We start from the raw sequence: 27,818 nt of genomic DNA, 5'->3' as shown, positions 1-27,818 counted from the left end.
AAATACTGCAAATCCTCGGACCTGTAGTAGCGATTAGTTGAATTTTTTATCAAAAGGGTATAGAATCAAAGAAACCTTTTTAAGTGTATTCACGATTGAGCGGGTGGAACACTTCGTCTGGAGCTCCAAATTTTGCTTACTTGACCATTCTGATTCGGCTTCATCATTCTCGGGTACGGCCTTCAGCTTTCCAAGGAGCTCTTGTAAACAGAGCTGAATCACATGAGCAATACAGGGTACTCGAAAGATTGAGGTCCCAGATTGAAGAAGGGACTGGACTGTCTCCTGGATACCAATCATCATGGTATTGTTGTTTGTAGCATTATCAGTTGTGATTGACAATACTCGATCGGAAATCTTGTGGTGTTGTAGAATCTGGATAACAGTATTACTCAGATTACTACCAGTGTGAGATCCATAGAGATGCTCAAACCCAAGTAGCACTTCCTGATAGTTCCAATCTTGATCAATGAAATAACCAGTGATTGCCATGAATGCTTGGTTAAATGGAGATGTCCAGCAATCAAGTGCAATTGAGATTCGGCATCCATCTGGGAGTTTATTGAGTATCTCTCGCTGCTGGGCTTCTACCGATGTATCAAGAAGTCGCCGTATTGTCCGAGCAGAGGGAATATTGAGCTTTGAGTCTGCAAGCCGAGCGTAGTCAAGAAGACTTCTGAAACTAGCATGCTCGATGATCCGAAATGGAAGGCGGGCAGTAGTTATAAATCCAAGAATCTTTTGTTGAAAGGTAGACTGATCGAACGAAGATATCTGTGTATGCGGCTAAAAATATATAAAATGTAAGTAAGGCTTCCTAGCTCAGAGGGCCTAGCTCAGAGGGAACGACAGACCATATTCTGTAGAAGCTGATCAATGCCCTGTTTCTTCGAGCCCGAAGGCTTCGCACATGTAATACTTTTCATATGTATCTTCATCGGAGACGTCCCTGCTCGACGATGACTTGGATGAACAAGAACAGCCTGGCAGCGCCTACACATCACCTTAGGCTCACCAGTCTTCTCATGTGCAACTTGATCAAAGCAGTCCCAAACATTAGATGTCTTTTGCTTGCTTTGCCATTGGATTGACTTCTGTAAGTCCTCCTTCTCACCAAATTCTGTCTTTAGCCACCACTCAACGAATCCTTTCCGGGAACTCTCCATATCAGGGTCGGTTAGGTTGTCGTTAAAAAGGATCCAATGCTTTTGGAGATGCTTGCCGACACGTTGAAGTGATTCCGGTGCGCGAACAGTATAACGGTGTCGTATAGGAGGGAGAGAGTAATCAGAAAAGGGGGTTGTACGACCTGCTTGGCTTGGGAAGTCAAGGAAGTCGTCCGATTGCAGGATATCTGGATCAATAAAAGTCTCAGCATATTGAGATGCTGGATATTGACTATCTGAATGCTGAGATCGAGACATAGTGGTAAGGGAAGAGCAGAGGTAAAGTGTATAGTAACAAGAGAAATAAGAAAGACAGAATTCGAATACTTACCGAAGTAACTGTGCTAGAAAGATTGGGGGGTGCTCAAGTATTAGGTGTAGCTTGCGCGACCGCGACTTAGGCGTGACTAGAATATGAAACGTCGATATATCATATTCCCCACTTAAGTATAGGGAATAGCCAATAACATAGTCTAGTGGAGGATTATAACTAGATCTCTGATTGGATAAGAAGATTCGAGTGGGTACTAAATTGGATACTTGTTGGATATCTGTGGATATCCGTTGGACATCCAATAATTATCCAACTGATATCCGCATAAGAGCGAATTCAAAATCACAAAGTCCAACAATTCTCATAAACATGCTATGTTTTCACTCTATCTTTATATTATAATGTACTGATTAAATAGTAATTACTAATTCCTTAACCTTTGAAGATTTTATATTCAGGAAGATTTAGTTAGATTACAGCATTTCAAACGTTTTCATCTTTTAATATTATTCTTCCATTGAATCCACTCTTAACTTTCATACACCAAAATATATATTTTCAACCGCAGCCAAAATAACGAGAACCACCACATTAATAAATCAAAATTACCACTACCCACTACATCCCTCAGGAATTAAATTATCACACATGGCCAACAGAATAGTATCTCTTCTCAAATTCAATCCTATTTCATATTATTTCAAATAGTAGATCACATATAAGATAGTAATTCTACCACAAATAACCATAACATACTGATACATCTGTAATGTGACGGGAAGAGAGTGCTTGGTCAGCTGTATAAGGGTCACGTAAGGTGCCAAAATAAGGTAAATTAGCGAATTTTATGCTAGTGCGGATAATTGTTGGATTTTGCGGACATCCAACGGATGTCCGCGGATATCCAACATTTGGATGCGGATGTCCAAGTAGTATCCAACATCCGCAATCTGCGGATGCGGATATGACTTTGACATCCAACGGAGCGGATTTGCCGCAGTCTACCTGCGATACATGTCGAAAACGCAAAGTCAAATTCCATCTGCCCGCGCAGTCCATTCAGGCCCTGCCCCGATTCCAGCGCTGCGGGAAATTGAATATCTCTTGTACATTTGAGTCACCGACAAAGACGCACGGTCCAAAGAAGCAGTACGACCAGACCATCTTTTCCTATCGTGGGTGAAAACTGACATAGACAAGATCGGCAACAAGGGCGGAATCGCGACACTCCGACATCCAGTACAGGACCAATGATCTTTGCAGTCGGGATCTGTTCAACATGATGATGCAGGACTACCTCGAGCACCTCTACCCCTTGGATCCCATTGTGCACCGGCCGTCCTTCCAGTACAGATGAATGGATGAATTCATTTATCCTAACCCCTTGCAATGCAAAGTTGCCCTGGATTGAAGTGCAAGTGTGATGCTCATATTCTAACCCTGCGAGTATGCGCAGCTATTTGTAGTCACAGTAGATGCATTCTCTATGGCACCACGGTGGGCCCATGCCGCTCTTTGTCCACTGCTCTCTCGAAGATAAGAATTTCTCTACTCATAGGAAAAAAGAAGGTGGGAACTCGTTTCATAACGTGTCAGGGTTTCATAACGAGTCAGGTCTGCTTGAAGACAACGAAAATGAGATAAACCAAACACTGTCGATAGGAGCAATGCGTGACACAACCAAGTCGAGATTCCATTTAAATATGAAATCGCCGGGGGCTCAAACTAGTGAATATTCGTTCGCCTGTGCAGCAATATACACATTTCCAGGATTTATTGGATACAAAAGGATATATTCTCCCGAGATTCCATTAAACATTTCAGCAACTGTGAGCTGCAGCAGGTTTATCTTGTGTGTTCGCGCACGTTTGCCCGTCCCCAGTTCCAACAACGACACAATGTGGTTGGAATGTGAGATCACCGAAGGAAATACACTTCCAGGGGTTCACATTGTAATTTCTGAAATTACCATTTCCCGGCTCACACGATCCGCTTTCAAATACCGTCATACAACCGTAACCTTGATCAGAACCGTCAGGTTTCCCCCAAACCGAGCCGTATGGTCCGTCATTAGAGGCCGCATTACACGATTTTGTGTCGTGGTTGCGGTCGCCCTGTTTTGTTTCGGAGCAGTCTGAAGAAGTATACAACTCAACGCCAACCTCGTACGTGTTGCGTTTTGCGAGACCAAAGACTCTGTTGTTTCAGCGGGTAAAATATTAGGGCGCCTGCTTTCAATGGTAAGAATAGGGGTATCTACTGACTTGTCGCCCTGAAGAACAGCTGCGTAAGCAGTATGGGTTGCTAATAAGATAATCGGAATGTATGATTTCATTTTTTCAAACAATGAGTGAATATGTCGGGGGAGAACTTGACTGTGCTGTATAGTGGTTCATTGTAGTTACATTTTGAGGAGTCGGCGGAGTTGAACTATCTTTAAATAAGCCCGTATCCAGTCGCACTCATTGTGCGTACATACGACCTGACTGCTTGGTGCTATTTTAGAAACACTCTCCTTTCCTTAGCAAGGGCCTTTGGCGCCAAGGTTATAGGGGCCAAGCAAGGCTGTGGGGGCTGAGGAAGGCTGTGGGGACCAAGGAAGGTTGTCGGGGGCCAAGGTTGTCGGGGCCAAGGAGGGCTTTTGGGGCTATAGGGGCCAAGGTTGTCGGGGCCAAGGAGGATTTTAGGGGCTATAGGGTCCAAGGAAGATTGTAGGAGTCAAGATAGTTTTTAGGGCCAAGACTGCGGAACGTCCCGTTTTCCGAGTCTAGCCGAACCTTTAGATCACTCATGATCGAACGTAGTATTCTGATCCTTAGAAATAGAACCTCCATCATATGAATTTGGCCCCTTGGCAAAGACACCCGGAATAAGCACTATTCAGGATACTGCCTCATAATCCTATTTATAGGAAACGGAGGCAAAGGTGACATCGCAACTGATCATTCAATGTCTCAAACACGAGGCAATGGGTTTTGAGGTTTCAAGTGTTTGGTAATATGAGTCGGTGGAATATAAATCACTGGCAGTCCCTCCAGAATCCATACCAATCACCGTCCATTGCAAAACATCTACGTTACCAGCTTCAAGATATTCGCGCAAAATGCGTCTTACCATCGCTGCAACCCTCGTCGCTCTATCTTCTGCCGCGTTCGGCTGGGATATTACAGTATACAAGGACCTTTTTTGTAACGAGAATGATGTCGGCAATTTTGAATACGTTCGTTTCTCCCTGGAATTTTCAGCAGTGGATTACAGATAAAGTTTACGGATGAACTGATACCTATTAGTACATATTCGAGGGAGAGGGTGACATGCCGTATTGCGCTGGCATATCAGCGAAAGACTTTCCAGATGGTGTGACATGCACCCACTACTACGAAGGAGGAGCTAAGAATGATGCCTGCAACGGCCAGTTCGATAAGGGCATGTCCCTCAACGTCAGAAGGGGAAGAGTGACGTTCTATACCGTGTATGACGATGACTCTGCTCAGCCAGATGATAAAAGATGCCCTGCTGGTGACGGCCTTTTGGATGGGTTTCCGAACGACTCGGGTAGCGTTGGCTTCACCCCTACCACGCCTGGTGGATGTGTGAACATGGATAAAAAAAATGATTACCACTATCCCGGAGTGATGGGGTTCTGGGCGTTGGAAGGCCCCCCGGTCGGTAACTGAAAAGAGAACCAACCAACTTAGCCGCGCCGTAGGCACTTCAATGCCTGCAAAGATATTTTATGTATAAACGCGTGCGCCAGGCAACCAGGATGTCTAAGAAAGTGGAGCAGTGTCTTGAGCTTACTCGCTTCAAATGTTTATATAAATTGGATGCCATTAGAATCCCCGATCATCGGGTACTGCGGCATTTTCATTACTTCCTGATCCTCCAGAGGGGTATATGACTTACCCCTCATATACCCCGTAACTTCCACTCTTTTACTTCCTCGGTCAATTCAAATCGTCTCAATTCACTCGGATGGTTCTCCATCTATCTAAATCCCCACTATATGCATAATAGATATTACTGTATTGAACTTGCTCAGCATTTGATATCAGACCAAACTTAATGTATTGATGATATTGAAGAAAGAAATGGAAGACAGGGAATCCGAGGGGATTGAAATACCTCTTCAAATCTCCGATATCGATGGTTGAATCGTCAGTGTGGAACTGCATAGCTCCTCTATCGCTCTGTTTAGCACTTCTCAATCTCCTCCTCCTCCTTCTCCTCCTCCTATTCCCATGAAGGAAAAAGCAAAGCAAATTTCGCTAGATGATAGTGTCGTACGTTTACAGTGTGTCTCGAAACTGGCGCGACCACCCCTACTCTCTAACTAGTGTAGTGGGGAGACCCCCCTCCCCTACTAAATGGCTGCCATCTAAGCTATGTTATGTAGCCGGCCGTATACGGTGGCCATCTAGCTAGTTCTCGAATACACCTTCTTACGCCTCCCCGACCTGAAATTTGCTTCCTTTCAGGATGTGAACCCCGCATTTATGAGTTCATCAGGACGTTCGAAAACACATGTAAAATTTGCATGTGAGCACAATCTATGAGACTAATCAATTCCGTGTCTACCTCTGTGCTATTGATGTATATGGGAAAGTCCTTCCGACTACACAACCTCAGTGAGGATAAGAATACCCATCCTACTTGAATCCAAATACGACAAACACCAGACTAGTTTTGTAGATACAGGTCTCGATAGTAAGTGTTTGTAACTAAAACCCGCAAGACTTTCTCCTTTCGCAGAGCGCTTCGTGGCCAAAGAAAGACCTGTACCTCCTACACAATTGTCCTTAGATACTGCTCAGCTCCCCGAGATGTGCTGACTACCTGCTCTGGTATCTCCGGCACCAGGCCGCCGGTCATAGAAGTAAACGGATCGATGCCTTCCTCTGCTAACGGCGATGGCAACGGGAAGCAGTCACGGGGCCCAGAAGGTTTCACTGAAGTAGGAGAAGTGGAGTAAGTCTGGTCAAGTGGACTGGTTTGTAAAGTTTCGATTTGTTGACTTGACTCATGGCTGCTTCGAAGTCCAAATGTCTTTTGTAAGATAGGACAGGTTCGAGCAGCGACAATGCGGAAGGAGGGGATGCATGCGATGAGGATGGCAACGCAAACCTCGACGGATGACCAGTTCAAGGCCTCGACAAGGGCCCCTGGCAAAAATTAGTCAAGGAATAGAGGGAGGAAAGACGCAAGGACAAGGAAAGCTAACAAGTAAAATCAATGTTAAAATGCCGTATATAGGTGATGCGAATAATACTCGTCACACAAACCCTGTATCAAAATTAGAGCAGATCCCACAGAGAAGCAAAGAAGAAAGTATGTCGAAAATGACTCACAGCAATCCCAAACCGAACATCAATACCAGGCCAGCCTTTGAACCAACAGGCATTTGAAGCCGTAGCACATGTGGGATAGGTAAAAGAAAAAGAACTGCGTCAGTAGCCAGCCTGGTAGCGAAGGAGATGAAGTAGAAAACATAGAGATCAATACAGCTGCCCGCTACTGTTGTAGGGTGAAACAGCTTGCTAACTGGCGAACATTGAAAAATGATAACAAATAATTCTTCGATAAGTTGGCAGCTCACGATCACAATGACCAAGTAGTATAGCCACCGTAACTTGGTAATTGAAAATACCTTAAGATATAAAAGACAGATAGAGACCTTTATCGATGCCAAGGAGATGAGATACGAGACTGCGGCGAGGAAGTCAATCTAAATAGTATTTGTCAGCGATGGAATGGACTATGCGGGCTCAATTTGATTTTATACCTTCAATAAATTAGTCACCGTCTCCGTGTCGGCCTCAATAAGTGCAAAGTGTCTTCCATAGCCGTAGCGAGTCACTGCAAAGCGATTAGATACCTCGAAGTCTGAAATAGGAAATTCATAACTCACTCCACATGGAGGTAAAACATAACACGAAGGCAAAAATCTAGTTCATTATCGCCAACAGCCACGTTAACAGGGTCCGGTATGAGTATTCGTCACTTTGCTGGCAATTCCTTACCCAGCTTAATAGTAAAAGGCCTGGAACATGGATGATGAGCCTAAGGAGATCAGACCCCGTTTCAATACCGGCGCCACGTACCGTCATCGACATCAAAACGATGTGTGTATATTTGGGCTATCACCCGAACACAAGTGCCAGCAGTAGCCACCGAAAGACTGACCGTGTTGCAGCTGATGACACTTGCCACTTTCGAATCCTCTAGGGAGATCGAAGGTAAAGTATTTCGTTGCATTTTATCATCTACCAGCGCTGCGCCTATTCAAAAATGTACGTTTGAATAGTGGTTGACTTGCTGGCGATGTTTGCCTTTTCGCGGCTTGGCGAAGCAATACCGTGGAGTGGTGGCATGGAGCACTGCGATGAGCGCTCCCGGGTATTTGAACTGAGGAGTCAGGTTGCTCCTGGAGCCTCGATGTATTGGCAACGGTCAGATAAGCTAGCTGTTCGTCATAAGGTAAGCACCCGTATATAGCGCGACAAGATCAGGATTGTAACTGCGCATTATTCAAGTTGAAGAAGCTCATGAAGTGATGAAGTGTAAAAGGTGAGTCCATTTTCTCCTCGGGATTTAGTTCCGCCGTGAGTTCGTGACATGGACTCTCAAGGGGCGAATCCCCCGCATTAAGTTTTCCTCCTTCCGAAGACACGGGCGGGGGTTTCGAGGGTCGTCGCGTCAGTGGCGGGCTATAGATCTGGACCGTCATGGCCTAGGCCGGTGACAAACCCATTTGCAGATAGTTCGTGGATGGATGAGTTAACCAGGTGCAGATAGTAACAGAGGAAGACGGCATACATGGTAGTGTGAGATCAATATGATGAATGGGAGGTTCTGCCAAAACTTCTGCCTTTTACTTCGCATTGCATGACTGCCGAGCTCTTCCCACTTCCGCCATTCCGACCTCGTCCGAGCGCCAATATATCGCCAACACTTTGGTGAATAACATTCAATGCATCAGGGACGGTTGTTATGTCCAACCCAGGAGGTACTGTGTTCCAAATACTAATGAACGGCCACTGTAGGTGGAGAACAGAGTGGGGAGAGCCCATTACATAGATTTGGTTGGACTAACCTTTACCGCTTTGCTACACCGCTTACCTATATTATCTATCCATGACCCGCTGTACCCGCAAAATTGCTCCATTCGCGCCCACTAATATGCCACGTGGTTCAAAGTAAAGAGCTAGACGTCGAGCGTATATGCCTGCTCAAATTTACACTCAAATGGAGTGCACGACGTATGCAGAAGTACCGGTTTCCTGAGATCCCTCTGTCAACTATCTCATATACCCTGACTATGGAAAGAAAGCGAATTAATAGCGCGTCTTTGCCTCGCTCTGGTCAGCCACGACAGCTTATGGAAGAGGACCGAGATCGGGTGTATGATACTATCCAAAACAACCCTTCCATTACACATTAAGATCTTCTAAGCGAGGTCGATTATAAGGTCAAAATCTCATCGATCTGGCGGTTGGCGCATGAAATGGGTCTTCGGAAGTGGCGCAAGATGGATCGACCCAGGCAATTTAAACGATTTATGTGGTGAAGAGACATATCCATTCTGCTCAAGCTCAAATTCAATCGTGGAATCTTAGACGATTGTAGGACTGGGCGACTGCCGAGTGATATCAAGACCTGAAGAGAATGCATCTGATTAGCTCTCAAAATGTGACATCGAGTGAGGTCGGCACGTGTATCATCACAGACTACATCTGCTTTGCGACTTTTCGCTGTGTTGTCGTTGGGCTTCATCGTCCTCTTATAAGAGACGCTGACCCATTCTATCGTGTACTGTATTTGCCATCTTTGGGATCTCAGAAACAGATCGTACATACAAGCGCCGAAGTTCTCTCGGAACGTACACATATCGTACGAGGTACTTGATTTTCGCGGTTGGAGATTTTCCAATCCCTGGGTTCTATTTGGATTATTTTGCGGCGGTTTATTTTCATAATATTGCTTTGGCTTGGCCTAATGATCTCTTGAGATCTTTTCTAGTTTGATGATCCACTGCGCCATGAACTGATTTTAGGGCCCCTTCATTGAAAGTAAACTTCTTGATCTCTCCCTTCAAGGATTTTCCTCTGGGAAGCTAAATACTTGCAGTATGCTGGCTGCTTGTGGCCTCCTTGCCACATCCGAAGCCAGACAGTCTAATTTTCTTGGCAGTGACAGCGAGGCACGTATGAAACTCACCGGCCCGTAGAAAGGGCGCTAGCAGCAGCCTCACGTCGTTCCTTGATCTTGAGGGATTAGTGGAGGAAAAATGAGAAATCAATGTGGCGAACCGAAATAATAAGTGACCTCATGATCAGCTAGTAGACATAAATATTTGAAGTTATCTCTAGTCTTGCGCTCTCCCCACTATCACAGTGGCTATACCAGGCTGTGCAGGTCGTGACTGCGCCACATCTTCAGTCTTACTTTCGATCTGATCTAGTTTCATCCGATAGGTACCTATGATACTCTGGATTAAGGGCACTGGTGTAAAAAATACTTCTTTTCTTTTGCTTTCTCGCCTTTCCTGTCATCGCACTGCACTTCCGTCGGATAGCGCGATGTGAACTAAACAGTACTTTTCCCTTCAAAATATGTCGCACTTGACTCACTCGTCTCTACTACAAAAGTGAGAACCCCTTACTAATAACTCCAGCCCCAATTACCCCTTCCCAACCTGATTGGGGTCCCTCATAGCAGGCATGACAAACCACGTGCGCCCGCATGAACCGCGCCGCATAAATCGAGCAACCGCTTAGGTCAGTCCGACCCACCCCGTCCCTCTTCAACGTGGGGCTGAAGCACCGTGGGTGCACTGTCGGCTCTCTACCTTAGGGTCCTACAATACAGTGTAAGCACAGGTCATACTCGATCAGAGGACTCGCGAAATGCCTCTCCCGGGCAAACGAATCATCCTCTGCCTGGACGGTACCTGGGTCAACAGCGACAAAGGGTACAACAGGCCGACGCTGGACCAGCCGAACGCCACGCTGCAGGTGCCATCGAACGTGACGCGTCTTTATCGGTCGCTCAAGAAGCGCGATCTCGATGGGACAGGCCAGGTGCTGTACTACCAGCCGGGGGTGGGTAGTACCGGGGGCATCGCTGATACCATTGCTGGGGGTGTGTTTGGAGCTGGGGTTTCGGAGGTGGGTCGTACTCTCAGCATACAAGAGGTCCAAGCTGATGTTGGTGTTTGGCCAGAATATGCGCGAGGCGTATAGCTTTGTTGCGGCGAATTATGAGGCTGGTGACGAGATTATTCTTGTGGGCTTCTCGCGTGGTGCGTTTACTGCGCGTGGCGTTGCGGTATGTACACTGACGTCTGAAGGTGGGTTGTGGAATGTGTGGAAACTGATCGGATTACAGGGTTTGATATCAGAGATCGGGCTGCTCAATTCCAAGGGCATGGAAGTCTTTTATCCCATATTTAAGGATGTTCAGAACTTGCGCAATCCGCATTACAAAGACAAGTTTCCTACTGTGCCGTTTCCCAACAAGCCGATACCGCCGGACCGCGGGAAGGAATATCGACGGCGACTTGAAGAGGTATGCATAGTATGCATACATCCAGTATTTACCTCTGCGCTTTACTGACTCATCCATAGGGTGGGTTCACTCGACTGTACGATCCGGACGGATACAAAATCACAATCCGCTGCGTCGCCGTCTGGGACACAGTCGGCAGTCTAGGTGAGCCTATATCCCAATTTCCTCGATCAGAGATTCAGCAAAACTAACAATTTATCAGGAATCCCCGACATAAGCCTAACAAACAAACTCGAAATCCCGCGCTCAACGAAAGAATAAGTCCCCCACTCCCCGCCCCCCAGTATCTTCACTAACAACCCCCAACATGCAGATTCTACGACACCCACCTAACAAACGACATCCAATACGCCTTCCAAGCCCTAGCACTCGACGAAGACCGGGCTTCATTCTCCCCCGCAATCTGGGAACGCCCCCCAAACGTCCTCACCGACCTCCGCCAAGTCTGGTTCCCAGGCGCCCACTCGAATATCGGCGGCGGGCTACCGGACCAAGAACTCGCAAACGTAACCATGGCCTGGATGATGGACCAGCTCTCCTCAATAGGCGTGTCCTTTGAAGAAGACACGATATATCGAATGTTCAAAGAAAGCGTGCAGTACTACTACAACTGCGGCCAAGCCTCGAAACCGCGACCCGATAGTCCGGACCGGAAACGACATACCCAATGGGCTCTGGACTCTATCGTCGAGGACCATGCCCCCGTTCGACCCTGGGCGCTCGGCGAGATTGTCCAGCCTGAGACGGGGCTGTATAAGCTAGCCGGTAAAACGACCCGTACACCGGGGATGTACCACGCCGTGGATCGGGAGACGGGGGCGAGCACGCCATATTTTCTTCGCGATACGAATGAGCGCATTCATCGGAGTGTGCGGATCAGGCTTTCGCTTGAGGGGTTGGGGTATGATGATCGGGGTTTGTATAAGTGTCGGGCGTTGCTACGGAAGGGGCCGTGGGATTTGAGGAGGATACGGTATGTGGTCCGGTTGAAGAGGGAGGTTGTTAATGAGATTGGTGTGCTAGAGGAGGTTATGCAGGAGCGCGAGGAGGAGGGTTGGGGGTGGATGTTTGAGGGGGATGAGAGGGATGCGCCGCCGAATACGCTTTTGATGGAGGAAGAGCTGGGGAGGTTTGAGAATGAGCTTTTGAGGTTGAATAAAGGTTTGTTTATATGATCCTGGGTATAGATTTGGGCTAATGTTGATGTCTTGTGCCAGGTCGGTCGTTTTATCGGGATCTTCTCGCGGATTGCAGAGGGCGATAGCACCATCACCAGCATCGAATGTAGACCGGCGATATGATTATATGTACCATCAAAAACAAAGCACAAAGTTAAGCAATTCATTATACTAGGTCCAACACATCCAACTCAGTATATACAGCTTCCAGCTCAAATCGGCTCATCCCTGGGCTCAACCAACATCTCATTAACAGAAACATACTCCGGCTGAACAAGTGCATGAACTATAGAATTAGCAATATCACTCGGATCCAAAATCTTCGCACCAGACGGCTCCCCAAACTTCTTCACAGCCTCCGCATCAGTGCTCATATTCAGCAACGGGGTCGACGTATTTCCCGGCTGAATACTTGTAACCCTCAACCCCTGTCCCGCCGTCTCAAGACGGAGTGCCTGGAGCGTCGCCTCGACGAAGAATTTGCTCGCGCTGTAAACACCCAGACCGGGGAAGACCTTCCTGCCTGCGTCGGAGGAGATGGCGACGATGTGGCCTTTGCCGCGGGAGAGCATGCCGGGGACTGTGGAGGCGAGGGCGTTGAGGAGGCCTTTGCAGTTTACGTCGACTGTTTGCTCCCATTCGTGTGTTTGGGTGTTTGCCATCATTGTGAAGTACATGACGCCTGCGCAGGCGACAAGGATGTCGACGTTACCCAGTTCTTCGCTTGCGGCGCTGACTAGGGCTTCGGTTTGGGATTTGTTGGTAACGTCCGTGGACCGGATGATGCATTTCACGCCGTGGGTTTCGACCTTCCGCTTCACTAATTCCAGAGCGTCGAGACGGCGGGCGCCGAGAGCGACAGATGCGCCCTGTTTGGCGAGTGCGCAGGCGACGGCTGCGCCGATTCCGGACGAGGCTCCAGTAACAACTGCAACCTTACCGCTCAATGGGCCCTTGGTTGTGGGCTGGGTGAGGCGGTTGAGGGCTTGTTGACGTGAAGGAGGACGAGGAAGCCAGCCTCGAGCAAACCAGTGGCGGGCATAGGTTTCGAGGAGGATACTGTCGACCTTGGGACGCTCGACGGCTTCGCGGAATGGTCTTGTCAGTGAGTTATCAAGAACAACAATGCCGCGTAGGAACTCGACAGTTGGCATGCCACTGCGTAGGATGTCGACTGTGAAGGCGCCGTCGCCGCCCTTAGAGGTACCTCGCTTCTCGAGCCAGAGGGCGACCCATTCTTCCCAGGGCAAAGATTCTGTGGGATATCCCAGTTCCTTCAAGTTTTCGAAGACGGAGCGGGTGTTGACCGGGCTGGGGTCGCCGAGATGGAAGACTATTTGGTCGGCTGCAGACTCGGTTTGTGTGGCGAGGTGGATGATCGATTTACTGACGAAATCGACGGGGGTCATCTCTGCGCGCCAGCCATCGACGTCTGGTGCGTATCCGAGACGGATGGACTCGACCAGCAGTGCCGTCAAAAGATCCCAGGCGTTGGCAGAGCCTGTCAGACTGTGGCCGCTGATTGTACCGCAGCGGTGGATTTTCACAGGCAGACCACGCTCGCCGGCCTTGAGGACAAGCTGCTCTGCAACCCACTTGGTCTGACCGTAGCCATCCAGCAGCTTGGTCGGGACGTCTGCAACATCTAGCATGGCATTCTCGGGCCAACCCTTCTCGCCAGACGGTGGAAGAACACCGTTTGTCGAGACATACTGCACGGTCGCACCGGCCTTGGAGGCGAGACGCAGGACTTCCCTTGTTCCACCGACGTTGGCGGCACGAAGGGCAGCATAGGGATAGACCAGGTTGACAGTTGCAGCTGCGTGCACAATGACCTGAACACGGGCCACGATGTCGTCGAATGCTTCAGGCGACAGACCAAATTGCGGGCGGGACAGATTACCGGGGAGGACTTCAACGCGCTCCATGATAGTATCGCGCCAGAGACCCAAGTCGAGGAGGTTGCGGCGAATACGCGCAACACCACCGGCCTGGTCGTCGACTTCGGGGTCATTGAATCGCACCAGACAGATGATCTTGGCCGAGGTATTCTCCAGCAGGTCATGCAGCAGGAACGCACCCAGGAAACCAGTCACACCCGTCAAGAGAACAGTATCGGCGGAGGCAACAGACTTGATGGTCGTGTTGGCAGGCGGCTTGATATCGTCGTCAAGAGTGGAATCTGCGAGCAGGAAGCCTGGAAGGTCGGCCTGTACAGCTGCAGTATGTCCATCTCGCACCGCACGCACCGTCTCCAGGTGGCCAGAAAGAGTGGTGTCTTCAGCAAGACGAGGAATGGGAATGCGGAAGCCGAAGTGTCGAGTGAGGCGGGACGCCAAGTCGGCCAGCGACAACGAGTGACCGCCCAGATCGAAGAAGTTGTCTTCCGGCTTCAGCAACGTCTTTGAAGTCTTCAGCACATTCGCCCAGATGGCTGCAATATCGTTGATGCCGATCGGATCCTTGTCCAGTGTCTTCTCGCTGCCACTGGGGCTAGCACTACGAGGCGGCGGGAGGCTCTTGAGGTCAACTTTCCCAGACACATCATGGGTAGGCAGCTCCTTCAGCTCAACCCACAAGGCCGGAATCATATAATGAGCGAGATAAGGCTCGAGAATCCGACGAGCCGCGGGGCTGTGACCAGACTCGTTGATCTCGACAGCCGGCCGGTTCTCAGACGGTTCATCCGCAACTATATACGCCACCAGCTGCTTCTCCAGGCCCTCGCCATGCGCCGTCACAGCACAGTGGCTGACAGCCAGATACTGCGAGATGTCGCTCTCGACCTTGGCCGGCACGACGGAGTATCCACGCAGCTTGATCATCGCGCCCACGCGACCAGTGATCTCCAACAGGCCAGACGGCAGTCGCTTGGCCAGGTCGCCAGTTCGATACATGCGGGCGCCAGGGTTCGAGTCGAACTTATTCGGGGTGAAGGCCTTGGCCGTGGTCTCGGGAAGATTGAGATATTCCCTCGCCAACAGCTCGCCTCCGATGAAGAGCTCGCCAGCAGTTCCGACGCCGACGTCCTCGCCATTCTCGTCGACAATATATGTATGGGCTGGGTCCAACGGGGGTCCCACGGGGCAGTAGATGGATTCTGGATCGACAATCTGACGGATATCTCCACATGCGATCTCGTGGGTCTCGCAGGCGCTATAGCAGTTCAGCAACCGGGTCGCGGGGAGCGCCTTGATCGCGCGACGGGCCAGATCGGTCGTGACGACCTCGCCGTTCAGCCAGAGGGACTGAAGATCCGGCAGACGGGATGCAATGTTCGGGTATCGCGCGAGAACCGTCGCCAGCAGTGTGGGTGTCATGAGGGTTTCGGTGATCTTCTTCGATGCAAGTAGATCCACCAGGGCAGCGGGATCATAGCTGGCCTCATCCGGGACGGCGACGACGGTCGCACCGCGCAGGAGAGGTCGCAGCATTTCCCAGATGAAAAAGACATTGCACGCGACCCGATCTCCGGGCTGCAGGTCCTGCACGCCGAAGCGGAGGTTGTACGATAGGACGGGCGCCCGCTGCGGGTTCGCGATGCCCTTTGGCTTGCCCGTCGTACCAGAGGAATACGAGACGAATGCCAGACGGTCGAGATCGTTCTCTGCGGGTAGGGGGCTGCCTCTTTGGCGTGGCCGTTCAGGTCGGCGGCGGGCTGGTCGAGGGCAATGAGCGGGCACTGGGCCTGGACTTTATGCGCCTCGGCCCCAATGGTGATCACCACGGCGGGCTTTGCGTCGTCGATGACATCGGCCAGCAGACCGGGCGGGTATGCGAGCTCGAGGACGAGGAAAGCACCGCCGGCGCGCAGGGCTGCCAGACAGGCGATCACATAGCCGGCGCTGCGAGGCAGGAGCACGCCAACCAGCGAGTCGCGACTGACGCCGTAGAGCCGCAGACGGGCTGCAAGCGAGTCGACCTCGCGATTGAGCTCGCCATATGTATAGCTTGTGGTGTGATCTTCTAGCGCAACGGCATTGGGTGTCGCGTGCGCCTGCTGGGCGAACAGAGTGGGTAGGTCCTTGTCGATGTCGATGATCATTTTTAAATCAACTGTCGAAAAGATCAAGATGAACCCGGAGACAAGTTTATTTCGTCGTTGGCGATGTGCCGGTATGTGCTGGTCAAAATGAGGTTTTGCAGGAGTATACAAAATTAGGTGTCTGCAATGTCCAAGACGCAAAAATATAAACGCAGACGAAATGGCGGCCGCGTGCAGCTCAAAGGTACGTCCTCTCTCCCTTGCTACTTGCTAGCACGACCACCGCCGCATCCGCATTAATTCTGTTGAGCACGACCACCAAAGCAGCAAGGATGGAGCCTAAACATTGCGCCTAACTACATCGTCGCTAGTGAGCTTTGACTGGAATGTCCACACTGGCGCAGCTCCGGGGTCCATTCGAGGGACCATGGAACCCTCGACGAAAAGGAGAGTTAATCGCGTTATCGGAGCCAATCTACGCCGCTAACGCTGCCAGCTGCCAAGTGCGCAGGCCACGATCGCTGCGATCCATGCATGGCCAGAACCGGGTTGGTGCATGCCCGCACTACTAGCACAAAGTGAGTCTGAGGGTTGATTTTCATATGTCATTTCGATGACTCGTGGTGACGCTGACCGGCCCGAACAGGTATTTTGTTCCCTGACAGCTTCTCCATGATGTTCCACGGTGCTCCATAATTCCACTCCATGAATTCCCCGTGGACCCGCCCCACTTGCGAGGGGAATTCGCATGTGAAAGTCTCGCGATTCCCAACAATAATCCGGCCCCATATTATTAACGCCAGGGACAGCTGTGAATGGAGTATTGCCGACGAGGTGCCGATATAGCCTGGTCAGAGGACAGGTGTACAATACAGACCTCACAGCAACTTGTATCTTGGGTCGAGGAGGTCGGAAGAGAGAAATACGAGATTGAAAAGTGGAGAACGTGGGATGGATTGCTGACGACAGATAAACATTGGACATAATCCAGAGCACGTCAACTTGGGAGAAAAAGAAAAGAAAGAGAGAAAAAAAGCAAAAAATGTAGAAAAAAAGCCCTCATACATTCAAAATACGGAGACACTGGACATCTGTGGATAATTCCACCATCACTCCATATCCGATATGAAATGTCGTCCCTCTCCTCCAGCATCCAAATTCACATAAACACCGGTGCCCCCTTGGGATTCGGACCGATCAGATGTGGCATCGGCAATATGTGACGAATCGTCATATCTGCTGCAGGAAGCCAGTCAATCAGTTCTTGCCGATCATCACTAACAAAAATTTTCTTCCTCTGATCCGGAGCCGTAGCAGTATACAGCATAGCACGCAGCAGGGGACCCATCAATCTGGTACTGGTACCAGCAGCCCGCCCTGGCAAAACAAAAACATCAATCGGCGTCCAGCCAAATAACGTGTGTCCGACGATTTTCAGCGAAGCCTCCAATTTGAATACAGGACCATGAATTGGGCCAGTGATCTGATGCGTGGTCATTCTGCCCATGACCAGGTTGGGGGGAATGGTGGCTGGTCGAGGGGGTGGGAGTAAGTCCAGTATGTCTTGCTCATAGAGCACCATGATTGATGCGCCGGTGTCGTCCAACATCTTTAGTTTTTTGATCGGGTGGCCGACGCCGAATCGGAATGAAAGGTTCAGCTATTTGAGGAGGGTTTACATTCTGTGCTGTGTCCTTTGCGGGAGAGCATCTTACCTCGTACGTATTGTTCCAATAGTCGGGCGACAGCGAGAACTTGGCTTTGGTCATTCCACCTTGGGGAGGATAGTTCTAAAACATCGAGTTAATCCTCATGCAGGTTCACAGTGATTATATGCGAGTGTATCTCACTCCTTCAACCCAGATAGCAATATCTTTCGCATACTTCCACTTGATCTGATCAAATTCATCCCAATTGAACAGGCGAGGCTGGGAAATCTGTCGGTCTTTCACCCAGTACGTGACCAGCCCAGGATTCCAGTCCAGCTTCTTAGTTCTGTAGGCCATCATGAGAGCTCGGACGGTTTGTCGCTGATCATACGGATCTTCTTTCTGAAGGTCCTCTTCCATCGACTTTAGGCAGTTGATGCGTTGGATGACATCCCAGCTTAGACCAGCAGGCTCGATGGCGATGCGGATGCTAGAGAAATTGACTCGATCAGCAAGGAATGAAAAAATTACTTGAAAGAAATGCAACTTACTCCCGTTTCTCTTTATCATCCTCCAACTGCTTCAACTTCGCCTGAAACCGCGAGACAAGGATATTGTCCTCAATCCGCTCCTTGCACCTCTTAATCTGAGCATCAAAATCGCTTTTTATCCGACATCAGCATCATCCCCTCCCTACCACCATGTAGTAAACATACTCATCACTAAGATCGGGCTCCGACTCCGTCCAATCATCCGGAATCTGCCCCATATCATCCAAAGAATGAGGCCCTTTATGCTGCCATCGCTTATGGCGCGCATTCTTCCTAGGTTTCTCGGGGAGCTTGATCTTTCCAACGTACGACACCTCCAGGTCCAGTGGTTTGTTGGCGTTTTTAGAGGCGGAGAGGGTTTGGCTGGAGGGACTTGTTCGCCATTTTCCTTCTTCGGTCAGTCGTCTTTTGAGACGGACGATCTCGATTTCTTCTTCGGCAGGAGCTTTGGATTTGGCTTTGCCCTTGGTTGTGGTCTTAGTTCGTCTGCCCTTGTCTGCATTATCGTATTCGGCGGGGTTTTTCTTTTTCTTGATTGTGCGTTTGGGTGGCATTTTGGATTGGTGGGGGTGAGATAGAAGATAGCATAGGAGCTGAAACTTGTTTGATCTGCAATGATTAATAATTGCTGTGGAAAGGGGTATTTCAGTCCGGGGGAAAGGCGAGTGAATCGAGGGTATGTGGTGAATGCTTTCTTAAACAAGTCTTCGAACAAAGGGAGACACTCTGGGAGCAGCCGCTAGGACCACAACTTCTAACATTTTCTCAAAGGAAGCTTAAACTCAAAGATAAATATCAAAGGGATACTTAATAATCGAGTGGGTTTGCAGGGTGCCTCTCATAGTCGAGTTTGAAAGAAATCAACCTCTTTGACCACCCGGCGAGGCCCAAGCCACTCGCAGCCGCCTCCAATATCGAAACCATGGCCTTGTGAACACATGTGGAATAAAGAGACGTTTGCTTCAATGAAATCATATCTTTATAGCATTTTGCAAGCATATATCCCAGCCTTCCTGGAAGGAATTGATCCAGTAAACCAGGTCTACTCTTTAGCCTCCCCAACATTCAGCCTCTTAACAGCTTCATCAAGTCCACCATCAATATCAATAATGCCAGTCCCAATATCTTCCAATCTCAAATCCATATTTCCTTCCTCCCCAAGATTATCTTCGCAACGCATCCACTGAACCACGAATCTCGCCTTCTGCGAGTCCCACAGCCCGTCCCTAGCCGCAAACATCGATTGCTCCATCAGTGAAAGGGACCGTTGCAAGAGATTCGGATCTCGAGTCTTTAGACACACGAAATAAAGCATCGCAATCAAGTTCGTTGAAACTGTGAATCCCCGAGAAGCAGATTGACTCGATGACCCCGACATGAGCGATTTTATTTGGTCAAGCGCGAGGTCGAATTTGTAACATGCTTCCAAGGGGAAGTTCTCATCTGATGGGATTATGATATTTTCCAATAAGACGCCGTGGCATATCAGTCCCTGTGTATGCAACAAAGTAATTCTCTGTCGACCATTCGTCCCAAGAACCTGATCATTCTGCGACAAGAATCTCTGTGCGGCCGTTTCGAATCTTCGGTATTCGCCATCCAGTCGTAATCTCTCAGCCGCAATATTCGGCGGAAGCCGATCAATCGGCGTCCCCTTCCAACACAAACTTTGCATAAGATGGTGCAATTTCCAATTCTGCAGCGTTATTAGTGCCTCGTCAACCTCATTGATACTCCCAAATCCATCCGGAACAACGTGCGAAACGCCGCTAATCTGATCCGGCGACGCGAGACAGAGAACCTGAAATCGTTCTGGTGAGAAAATACTCGCATGCACATCAAGATGCGCGAATATCCGGCGTAGCTGCGGATAAATAGGATCCATCCTCGCAAGCAAACCTGCATCACTAACCCAGAAGCACTTCAACAACTCCAGTCCCCGATCAAGATGCCAAATAGCTTGCCTCGTATTTCCGACCAGGCATTCAAAAACGTAAAAAATAAGACTACATATCAACGCCGGGACAGGCGACGCTCGTGGATCAGACAGGTAGCTCAAGAGCTGTTTATGCGACTTTGCCATTAACCGGATACTCCGCGGCGAGTGGCCCAGTTGATCGGATCCGACGACCAGGTACTCGCGGTACAGCGAGCTCAGCGCGATGAGGGAGTTCCGGATTACGGGCTGGTACTGGCTCTGTTGAAGGATGAGATCGGACCACAAGGTTGAGTCTGAGAAGCGGGATAGACAGTGTGCTGCTTCGCTGCAGTAGAAATGGAGGAGTTCGCGGTCTGTTCGGGAGCCTGGGACTTTGAAGGGGATGCTGTAGATTTGGATGCTGGATTTTTGAATTGCCCCGGTTGGTGGCGCGTAGCCTGGGCATATCCTTCCTGTTGTTTTACAGCGGTGGCAGGTTGGGCGTGTTTCGTCGCATTTTACACGGCGGATTCTGTGGATGTCAGTGTCTTTTGTCAAGGGTTGGGGTCCGGTCTTCGTACTTGCAGGTGGCGCATCCTGTTCGGACTTTGGGTGTGCTTTTGCGGGATCTGATGTTGAGTGACATTGCAAGGCTCTTTGGTTTCGTGGAGTGGACAGAGAGGGTTAATGAAGGTTAAAGGTGAGGACAAGGCTGCGACATAGACAGGTGGGGGCCAAGTCTGGATTGGTTGAAGAACTACTAGAAAAAGCGATGATGACGCTGAGCCTAATTTGTACCTGCTTATACCTTTCCCGTCCATGATAGTTGTTGGAAATGATTGTACAGCACCTGTGAGGCTTCAAAAATGCCCTGGCTATCGATCAGTGCTCAATGGTGTTGTGCTAGTTTGACTCCCACGCAGTCGCCCACTAGTACGTACCAATAGCTCCCCACTACACTATTTGGGCTAACTATCCTATTTTTGACTCTGCGTGGTCTAGCCCTTTTCAGGAGGTTATAATCACCTGCCAATGGTTTTTCCTCGTCAGGGGAAACGACAGGGGCAACTCCATCTGAATTCCCCTCAAAATTACCCTCTTCTGTCAACACCAGTAACAACTGGAAAGATACTTGAGCCTTGGATAGGATTTCATTATGAAGATAGTTGTACATCACATTTGATGGATCACTTAAAACGAATGGAAGACTCGTCGAGTCGAATAAGTAGAAGTATAACAACTATAAATCTCCAGTTTAAAAGTTGACAAAGGTCATAAAGACCGCTGCCACAATTCCAACCCAGACCCCTTTCTGCATATTATTGGTTCCATCAGAGCTCAGAGTGGAGTTAGTGTCATTGCCAGTGCCATTGCTGCTCATAGTAGCATTCAGGTCAAAGGGTCTGGTCTCAATGCCCGGAGTTATCGGAAGCAGTGCTGTTCAAATCAAGCTTCTTCGAGAACCTCATCTCATTGTTGCCGAAATCAAACACGGCAATAACATTCTTTAGGAATGGAACACCAATAATGTTCAGCGTCAAGCCCTCAATCGAAATGCTTTCAGACGACGCAAGACTCGAAACACAAGTCTCATTCGAAATCCGGTAGATCAGATCCTCTCCATTGTGGAAGAATGTCTGATTTCCAATTTTCAATCCAAACTCCGGAGCTAGGGCATCACACTCGACAACATATGCCTGGGTCTTATTGTTGTAAATTGCCGGCGGGGAGAACATCGCGTTGACAGGCTCCACAATGGCGGCGGGCAGGTATTGCATGTAGTTTCCAGAGTCGACAAAAGCTTGAAATGAGGTCTCGTTCGCAGCCATGTTACCCGCGGACGAGCCGTACGATGCACCGCTAACTGTTGTAGCCCAGTACGATCGAACCTTTTCACCGGATGTGAAGGCAACCGGTAGATCCTCGAGGATTTCCACAGGGACACTGCTAAACCCCTCGCTGTGCGCGACAGGCGGAAGACCGCCGAGAGTCAGGTATCCTCCGAAAGAAGTAGGTTCATTCTGGGGCGTATGCGCCAATGCCAAACTGAAGTATGGCTCGATAAAGCCCTCCTTATGCATCGTGAAGAGAACAGGGTCGTACGGCAGTCTTTCGTACCAGTATGTCTGGTTGGAAGTGTGGTTTGCCGGGTGCGCTGACGTGATGGAGGGATATGCCAAACCCAGCAGTCCACTATTGACTCCGTCGCCCATGGGGTTCGAGACATTCACAATGCCGACCTTCTGGTCTCCGACCGAGATCCCGCCCAGGGAGACATTCTCGTACGCCATTTCGCCGCTTGCGATGCCGTCGCCGTACTTGATGCCGAAAATTTCGTCCGAGATGGAGCGGTGGGTTTCCGAGATGGTGTAGGTCTTGTTCGAGTAACGGCAGCCTTCTTCGGGAATTATCATGTTGTCCAGCGAGTTGATGCAGGTGTATCCGGTCTTCATGACATAGGTATCGCTGCTTCCGGTGTCGACGAGGAGATCGAAGGTTTGGTCGCCGATGGTGATGGGAACGTCGAAGACGGTTCCGTAGCCCGTTGCTGTTAGATTTGCGGTGAAGCTGGAGTTGCCTGCCTCAGCGGTCGCCAGCATGGTGGCCCCGATGATGAAGGGTTTAGGGAGATGCATGATGAGCTGCAATAGATCAAGATGTTGAATGTGTTGATTTTGTTCTGCGCCATGTTCAGGTATTTATATCACATCTCATCGCATCTCGGTGCTGGGGTCTAATTATTACATGTTCACATTCGACCAATGCGACTGAGTCTCCGTAGTACATTGACGATCAAGAGGCATTCGTAACCCTTGATCCTTCGCATACTGAGCTCGATCGTATATTCCATGGTCACATATTTTTAGCTTGGTCACCTTGGCAGTCGTTGTGTATACTACACGGTGAATAAGACCATGTGGGTTCGTTCACGAGGCTGGGCCCAGCAGCCTTGCACGGCTCGTATATTTTAGCTCGTCTCACACATGCACCAATGTGCTTGACTTGACCTGATGAGATTTTACGAAAGGGCAAGCCTTGTCTTGATCTAGGCCAATATCCCTCGTTATAATTGCTTTACTTCACACTCGATACAGTTTCATGACATGGGGACGGACGACGAAATCGCGCCGATAGGCGTTGTATGTACTGGGGTTGCCTGCTGCTGAGCCACATTACTACGCAAGCCCGTTGAAAGAGAACAAGGGGTCGAGGAGATCAAACTCCTAAACAGCTCTGTAAGCGGGGTTTAAGGATTCTGTCAAACTGAGACTTACGTCTTGGTTTGGTGTTCGTAGAAATGATTTTCGTCGAGCCATACATCTGATACTTACTGGAGTACGTCACTCAGCAGCACTTCTGCAGTCGCCAAGGCCCAGCCTGTAACTTTGGATTTGACTTAAAAATAGGCAAAAGCAGATTTGGAATTGTATTTTGACGCGAGTCCCAAACATTACCCAAGTTTATCGAGAGTAAAGGGAAGTCTCCGCGGGACACGCAGGTCCCAAGGACGACTACCCCACACCCGCTACGTACGCACCCTTCTTGGTATCTACGTACTCCGAAGGGGCCAATCGATCCATGCAGTCCATATCCAAATCCAAATACTCCCCACCCACCAATCAAGTAAATTCTTCCGAACCCTTGCTTTGAAAACAAAGTCATATGGCCTATGTATAGAGTCACGTGGCATATGCCGTGACTCACATCTCACCGCCTTTGTGCATGCGTATAAATATCTTCTGCCTCCCGCGCCCTTCGTCTTCTTTCTTTTCTTCTTTAGCTCTCTTTGCCTTTTGGCTTAGATCAAGTGTAGTATCTGTTCTTTTCAGTTTAATCTCTGAAAGTCTTCTCCGGAAGACATCAATGATTATTCCAATTTTTGTACCTCGCGACCTGCCCTCTGTGCTCTGCACATGTCTCGTCGCACAGTGTCATCGGGCTTACACTACCTCCGATTGACGCGACCCCTTTTTTCATCAACTGGTCGGCTTGTCTGGTCGTTTGAAGAAGAATGAGCTGTGTAAAGTGGTGATGGTTTGTTGACCTACCAATCGAGCCTGGAAGTGGATGTCATTCGTAACAGGTCAGCTCCTTGAGGCAACTGCAAGGGGCCATGATCTGCCCTGGTCAACATGAACATCAGGCCTTGCTTGATGCAGGCACACTCGCTAGGGAAGAACGTAGTAACTCTTGTCGAATTACCATTCGTTATGATGTTAAGGCGCTCTGTCGACTCAGTTTTGTTGAGGGATGCACTCGGTTTCTACATTGAGAGTGAGATTCAGTTACGTCCATGAATATTCCACTCTACGCTTTGTATAATTTTCCAGATTGATTAATAGAACAGCAAACCCGTTATTTAAGATCGCGAGAATCAAAGTATAGAATACATGTTTATTTCTTCAAGCAGGTAGCTGACCCCGAACAGAACTTGGAAAAATCAAGGCCATAACACCACCTCACGCCTCAGCGCCCATCCATGTCAACATGCTCAATAGTTGTCCGTAGGATTCTTCGAAAGGCATCACAGGTTGTGGCCCAGGACGTGGAAAGAAAATATAAAAGACATAACGCCGGGCGCCTTGCATATGTACCAAACCTAACGCCAAGATCGTGATCTAGCTCACTCCTCGAACTTGCGCTTCACGCCATTACCGTTCGTCGGTGGCATGCGGGCTGAAGATGCACCAGCCTGGCGCCTTTTCCAGGCAGTCTTGACACTTGGAGCGATGCGGATGAGGTCTTCTTCAGTGATGCGATCCTCAATACTCTCAAGCACCTTCTCCACCGTCGAGATGTGATTGGCATCCATTTTATCGTCGCGCAGGCGATGGAATCGCCAGCGGGATTGCGCGTCCTTGAAGCACTCAACAATAGTGTCGTCTAGCGGGATACGCATGGCTTTCAGATCTTCCCACTCGGTTGGCGTAATGTACATCTCGTCGAAATAGCGATACTCGCCTGCGTTCAGCATGACGAAGAGATGGCAGATGGGAATGGCGTCGTAGTCAAGATAGGGCTCAGTTATCCCTTCCGCCTCGTCATCGGTATCAGGTTCAAGGGTGGGGAACTCGAGGCGCATGCGGAAATCAATTGTGTTCTCGGCTGGAGGCTTCCATTTAAGGATATGCTCATCTGTGCCGATTTTGTAGGGGGTGCTGCGGCAGGTGAAGATAAGGCCATCATTGCCATGGATGCGCTTCACCTTGGGTAGAATTTCGCGAAACATCATCTCGATTCCGTAGCTGAATTGGGTTTCTTTATCCTCGACGACGAAAGGGCGGTGTTCTTTTTCCTCGGGAAACTTGTCGTACATCTTGTTATAAGGCTTGAGCACGTGCTCTTTGAAGTAAGCAAGACGCTTGTCCAAGGTTCGGTGCATCAGGCTCTGTCCATCCAGCACAAGACAGTCAAAGACCAGGAACTTGAGCTGCTGTGTTCCATCCTCGTAGGTATCGTTGACCAGTTCACCGTCGACCAGAGTATCAACGTGGAAAGACCGGAAACTTTCGTCATTCGGCATGGGAAAATGCAAGCCTTGCACGAAGCGGTAGTCGTTCTTGCGATCAATCAGGTAGTGAATTTCGGGCTGGTCGGAGTCGGGATCTCCGCGCGCGAAATACATTAAGCACCGAATGCCGTCTGTTTTTTCGCAGACATAATAATCTTGTTTCTGGAGCTCGTCCAGGTGTTTTGATGAGAAACTGACGGGCTGCGCGCCGGGGAAGTTGAGGTTGCTGCGGCCGAGCAGTTGCGAGACTTCACGGCGAAAGGTGTCTGCTAGATCGGGTTCGGCTTTGATGCCGATTTCATCGAGGTCAGGGACGGAATGGCTCATTTTGGCGGCGATCGACGGTATATATGGGGTCGAAGGAGGTTTCGAGTGTGCGACTGGTACCTCGAGGCGCTCGAGGCCTTTGCGAGAGCTGCTGAGAGAATGCAGGTGGGAGAGTGTTTGAGAGCTCTGCGTAAAATGGCACAGGTTAGAGTCGGTAGCGAAGGATGCATGCCCACTCGTAGAGTACCTACGTTGCGGTGGTAGTCGATATTAGGCGAAAGAATGCGAAAGCGAGCTCGAAGCGAGCGTCAGCAGCTCGCGATCATGGCGGAGGTGGAGGTTCGCGACAAAGAATGGCCGCGCTGGTCGAGCTGGCCGGATCCGCTTAGGTAATCAGCCAACAGCCCGCAGACAACATTTGGGACACTCCAATTCAGCAGCATCTGCTTGCATTGCTTTCCTCCAGTGTCAGACACGGTGCTGGACAATATGGCAAAAGCTTCAGACAACCCAAAGGCTGTCCCTGAGGCGCTTATCGCCAAATTCCAAGTCGACAGACTGCTCAAACAAGGTATCCCCGCATCGTCCAACTACCCGCGATTCAAACAGCTAAAAGCCATGGCGTGCAGACCAGCAAGGCCGACGTATCACCCTCCTCGGAACAATTGACGGCCAACAAGGAATTCTCACTGCCGAGCGCGCCGCTTTCGCAACCGAATCCCTCGGAGTCCTGCGTGCATTCCATGCCGCCGTCACAAGGATCAAGAACCTAGGCGATAACGACATTTACAGATGGTACCTCGCCTCCTCGAATGGAGCTAGCCAGGCGTCGGACGAGGCTCAGCACGACCTCAAGTTGAACCTCATCTGGCCCTGTACTGAACAACACATCAAGAAATACTCGGATCAACAAGTTCGCATGGTCACCGAAACCCCGGCAATTTACAAGGACCACGTGCGGCCATTTATGCAGGCTAAACGTGAGGAAGGGCGTCTCAACTGGGTGTTTAATATCTTGGAAGGCCGGACCGAGCAAGAGGATGTCATTATGCGGGACGACGGGCACGGCCCAGAAGACGCATTTCTCATGTTGCCGGATCTCAATTGGGATCGAAAGACCATGAGCTCGCTACATTTGCTTGCTTTGTTACACCGACGGGATATTTGGAGTCTGAGGGATTTGCGAAAGAGTCATATTCCTTGGCTGCGGTATCTGCGACAGCGGGTTTTGGAGGCGACGGTGTCGATGTACCCGGATCTGGAGCAAGATCAGTTGAAGCTCTATGTGCATTGTAGGTGTTTCAATCCGGTGTGTCTTGGCTTGGTACTTTGATTGGAAGAGCTAATTCATGACTGCAGATCAACCCACGTATTATCACTTCCACATTCATGTTGTCAATGTGATGCTGGAAGCTGGTGCTACGCAGGCCACTGGAAAGGCCTTTGGATTGGAAAACCTCATTTCTCAACTTGAGACTATGTCTGGTGGTGACGATGCGAGCTTGGCCGATGTCGACTTAACTTACTACCTGGGCGAAGCAAGTGAGTTATGGACGGACATTTTTGCCCCATTGAAGCAGGATGCTCAGCCAAAGACGCTTTGAACATCTGGGCTTCTTTGGGCGGGAAATTTTATGAGAAATGATACCGATGGAATGAAAAAAACTGTCATTGTTGTCTTTGGATTGCCTGATTCTGAGCCGCGATAAAGATCGATGTGTGCCCAGGTGCTTAATACTGAAGGGTACCTC

At 49.6% G+C, this 27,818-nt stretch overlaps 10 protein-coding genes across 10 annotated transcripts; 3 read left to right on the top strand and 7 right to left on the bottom strand.

The window, feature by feature from the left end:
* Positions 1-836: 836 nt before the first annotated feature.
* On the bottom strand, positions 837-1,424 carry N7532_003298 (uncharacterized protein; the record flags this gene model as incomplete). Its single annotated transcript, XM_056615792.1, has 1 exon — positions 837-1,424. The coding sequence occupies one exon, from the start codon at positions 1,422-1,424 to the stop codon at positions 837-839; it is 588 nt and encodes a 195-aa protein (XP_056476149.1).
* Positions 1,425-4,543: 3,119 nt separating this feature from the next.
* N7532_003297 (uncharacterized protein) lies at positions 4,544-5,117 on the top strand (the record flags this gene model as incomplete). The annotated part of the gene is made up of 2 exons (XM_056615791.1): positions 4,544-4,660; positions 4,731-5,117. 2 exons carry the CDS (start codon positions 4,544-4,546, stop codon positions 5,115-5,117), a joined length of 504 nt encoding a protein of 167 aa, XP_056476148.1.
* A 1,108-nt stretch (positions 5,118-6,225) lies between these two features.
* Positions 6,226-7,355, bottom strand: N7532_003296 (uncharacterized protein; the record flags this gene model as incomplete). Its single annotated transcript, XM_056615790.1, has 4 exons — positions 6,226-6,588; positions 7,037-7,165; positions 7,241-7,323; positions 7,349-7,355. 4 exons carry the CDS (start codon positions 7,353-7,355, stop codon positions 6,226-6,228), a joined length of 582 nt encoding a protein of 193 aa, XP_056476147.1.
* A 2,991-nt stretch (positions 7,356-10,346) lies between these two features.
* On the top strand, positions 10,347-12,182 carry N7532_003295 (T6SS phospholipase effector Tle1-like catalytic domain-containing protein; the record flags this gene model as incomplete). The annotated part of the gene is made up of 6 exons (XM_056615789.1): positions 10,347-10,607; positions 10,663-10,767; positions 10,828-11,007; positions 11,067-11,151; positions 11,210-11,249; positions 11,321-12,182. The coding sequence occupies 6 exons, from the start codon at positions 10,347-10,349 to the stop codon at positions 12,180-12,182; spliced, it is 1,533 nt and encodes a 510-aa protein (XP_056476146.1).
* Positions 12,183-12,397: 215 nt separating this feature from the next.
* On the bottom strand, positions 12,398-16,230 carry N7532_003294 (uncharacterized protein; the record flags this gene model as incomplete). The annotated part of the gene is given in 2 exon segments (XM_056615788.1): positions 12,398-15,736; positions 15,751-16,230. The coding sequence occupies 2 exon segments, from the start codon at positions 16,228-16,230 to the stop codon at positions 12,398-12,400; spliced, it is 3,819 nt and encodes a 1,272-aa protein (XP_056476145.1).
* Positions 16,231-17,329: 1,099 nt separating this feature from the next.
* N7532_003293 (uncharacterized protein) lies at positions 17,330-18,924 on the bottom strand (the record flags this gene model as incomplete). Its single annotated transcript, XM_056615787.1, has 5 exons — positions 17,330-17,830; positions 17,886-17,960; positions 18,021-18,309; positions 18,371-18,481; positions 18,536-18,924. 5 exons carry the CDS (start codon positions 18,922-18,924, stop codon positions 17,330-17,332), a joined length of 1,365 nt encoding a protein of 454 aa, XP_056476144.1.
* A 488-nt stretch (positions 18,925-19,412) lies between these two features.
* On the bottom strand, positions 19,413-20,934 carry N7532_003292 (Zn(II)2Cys6 transcription factor; the record flags this gene model as incomplete). The annotated part of the gene is made up of 2 exons (XM_056615786.1): positions 19,413-20,820; positions 20,870-20,934. 2 exons carry the CDS (start codon positions 20,932-20,934, stop codon positions 19,413-19,415), a joined length of 1,473 nt encoding a protein of 490 aa, XP_056476143.1.
* Positions 20,935-21,697: 763 nt separating this feature from the next.
* On the bottom strand, positions 21,698-22,924 carry N7532_003291 (pepsin-like aspartic protease; the record flags this gene model as incomplete). Its single annotated transcript, XM_056615785.1, has 1 exon — positions 21,698-22,924. One exon carries the CDS (start codon positions 22,922-22,924, stop codon positions 21,698-21,700), a length of 1,227 nt encoding a protein of 408 aa, XP_056476142.1.
* A 1,988-nt stretch (positions 22,925-24,912) lies between these two features.
* N7532_003290 (mRNA guanylyltransferase) lies at positions 24,913-26,127 on the bottom strand (the record flags this gene model as incomplete). The annotated part of the gene is made up of 1 exon (XM_056615784.1): positions 24,913-26,127. One exon carries the CDS (start codon positions 26,125-26,127, stop codon positions 24,913-24,915), a length of 1,215 nt encoding a protein of 404 aa, XP_056476141.1.
* Positions 26,128-26,556: 429 nt separating this feature from the next.
* N7532_003289 (putative mRNA decapping hydrolase) lies at positions 26,557-27,671 on the top strand (the record flags this gene model as incomplete). Its single annotated transcript, XM_056615783.1, has 3 exons — positions 26,557-26,638; positions 26,697-27,359; positions 27,427-27,671. The coding sequence occupies 3 exons, from the start codon at positions 26,557-26,559 to the stop codon at positions 27,669-27,671; spliced, it is 990 nt and encodes a 329-aa protein (XP_056476140.1).
* Positions 27,672-27,818: the final 147 nt, after the last annotated feature.

Source organism: Penicillium argentinense (assembly GCF_028826775.1).
Source record: "Penicillium argentinense strain IBT 30761 chromosome Unknown utg000004l_segment0_segment0, whole genome shotgun sequence".
Classification (NCBI taxonomy): domain Eukaryota; kingdom Fungi; phylum Ascomycota; class Eurotiomycetes; order Eurotiales; family Aspergillaceae; genus Penicillium; species Penicillium argentinense.
The sequence above is the reverse complement of the archived record's forward strand: the minus strand, read 5'-3'. Positions and strand labels throughout refer to the sequence as shown.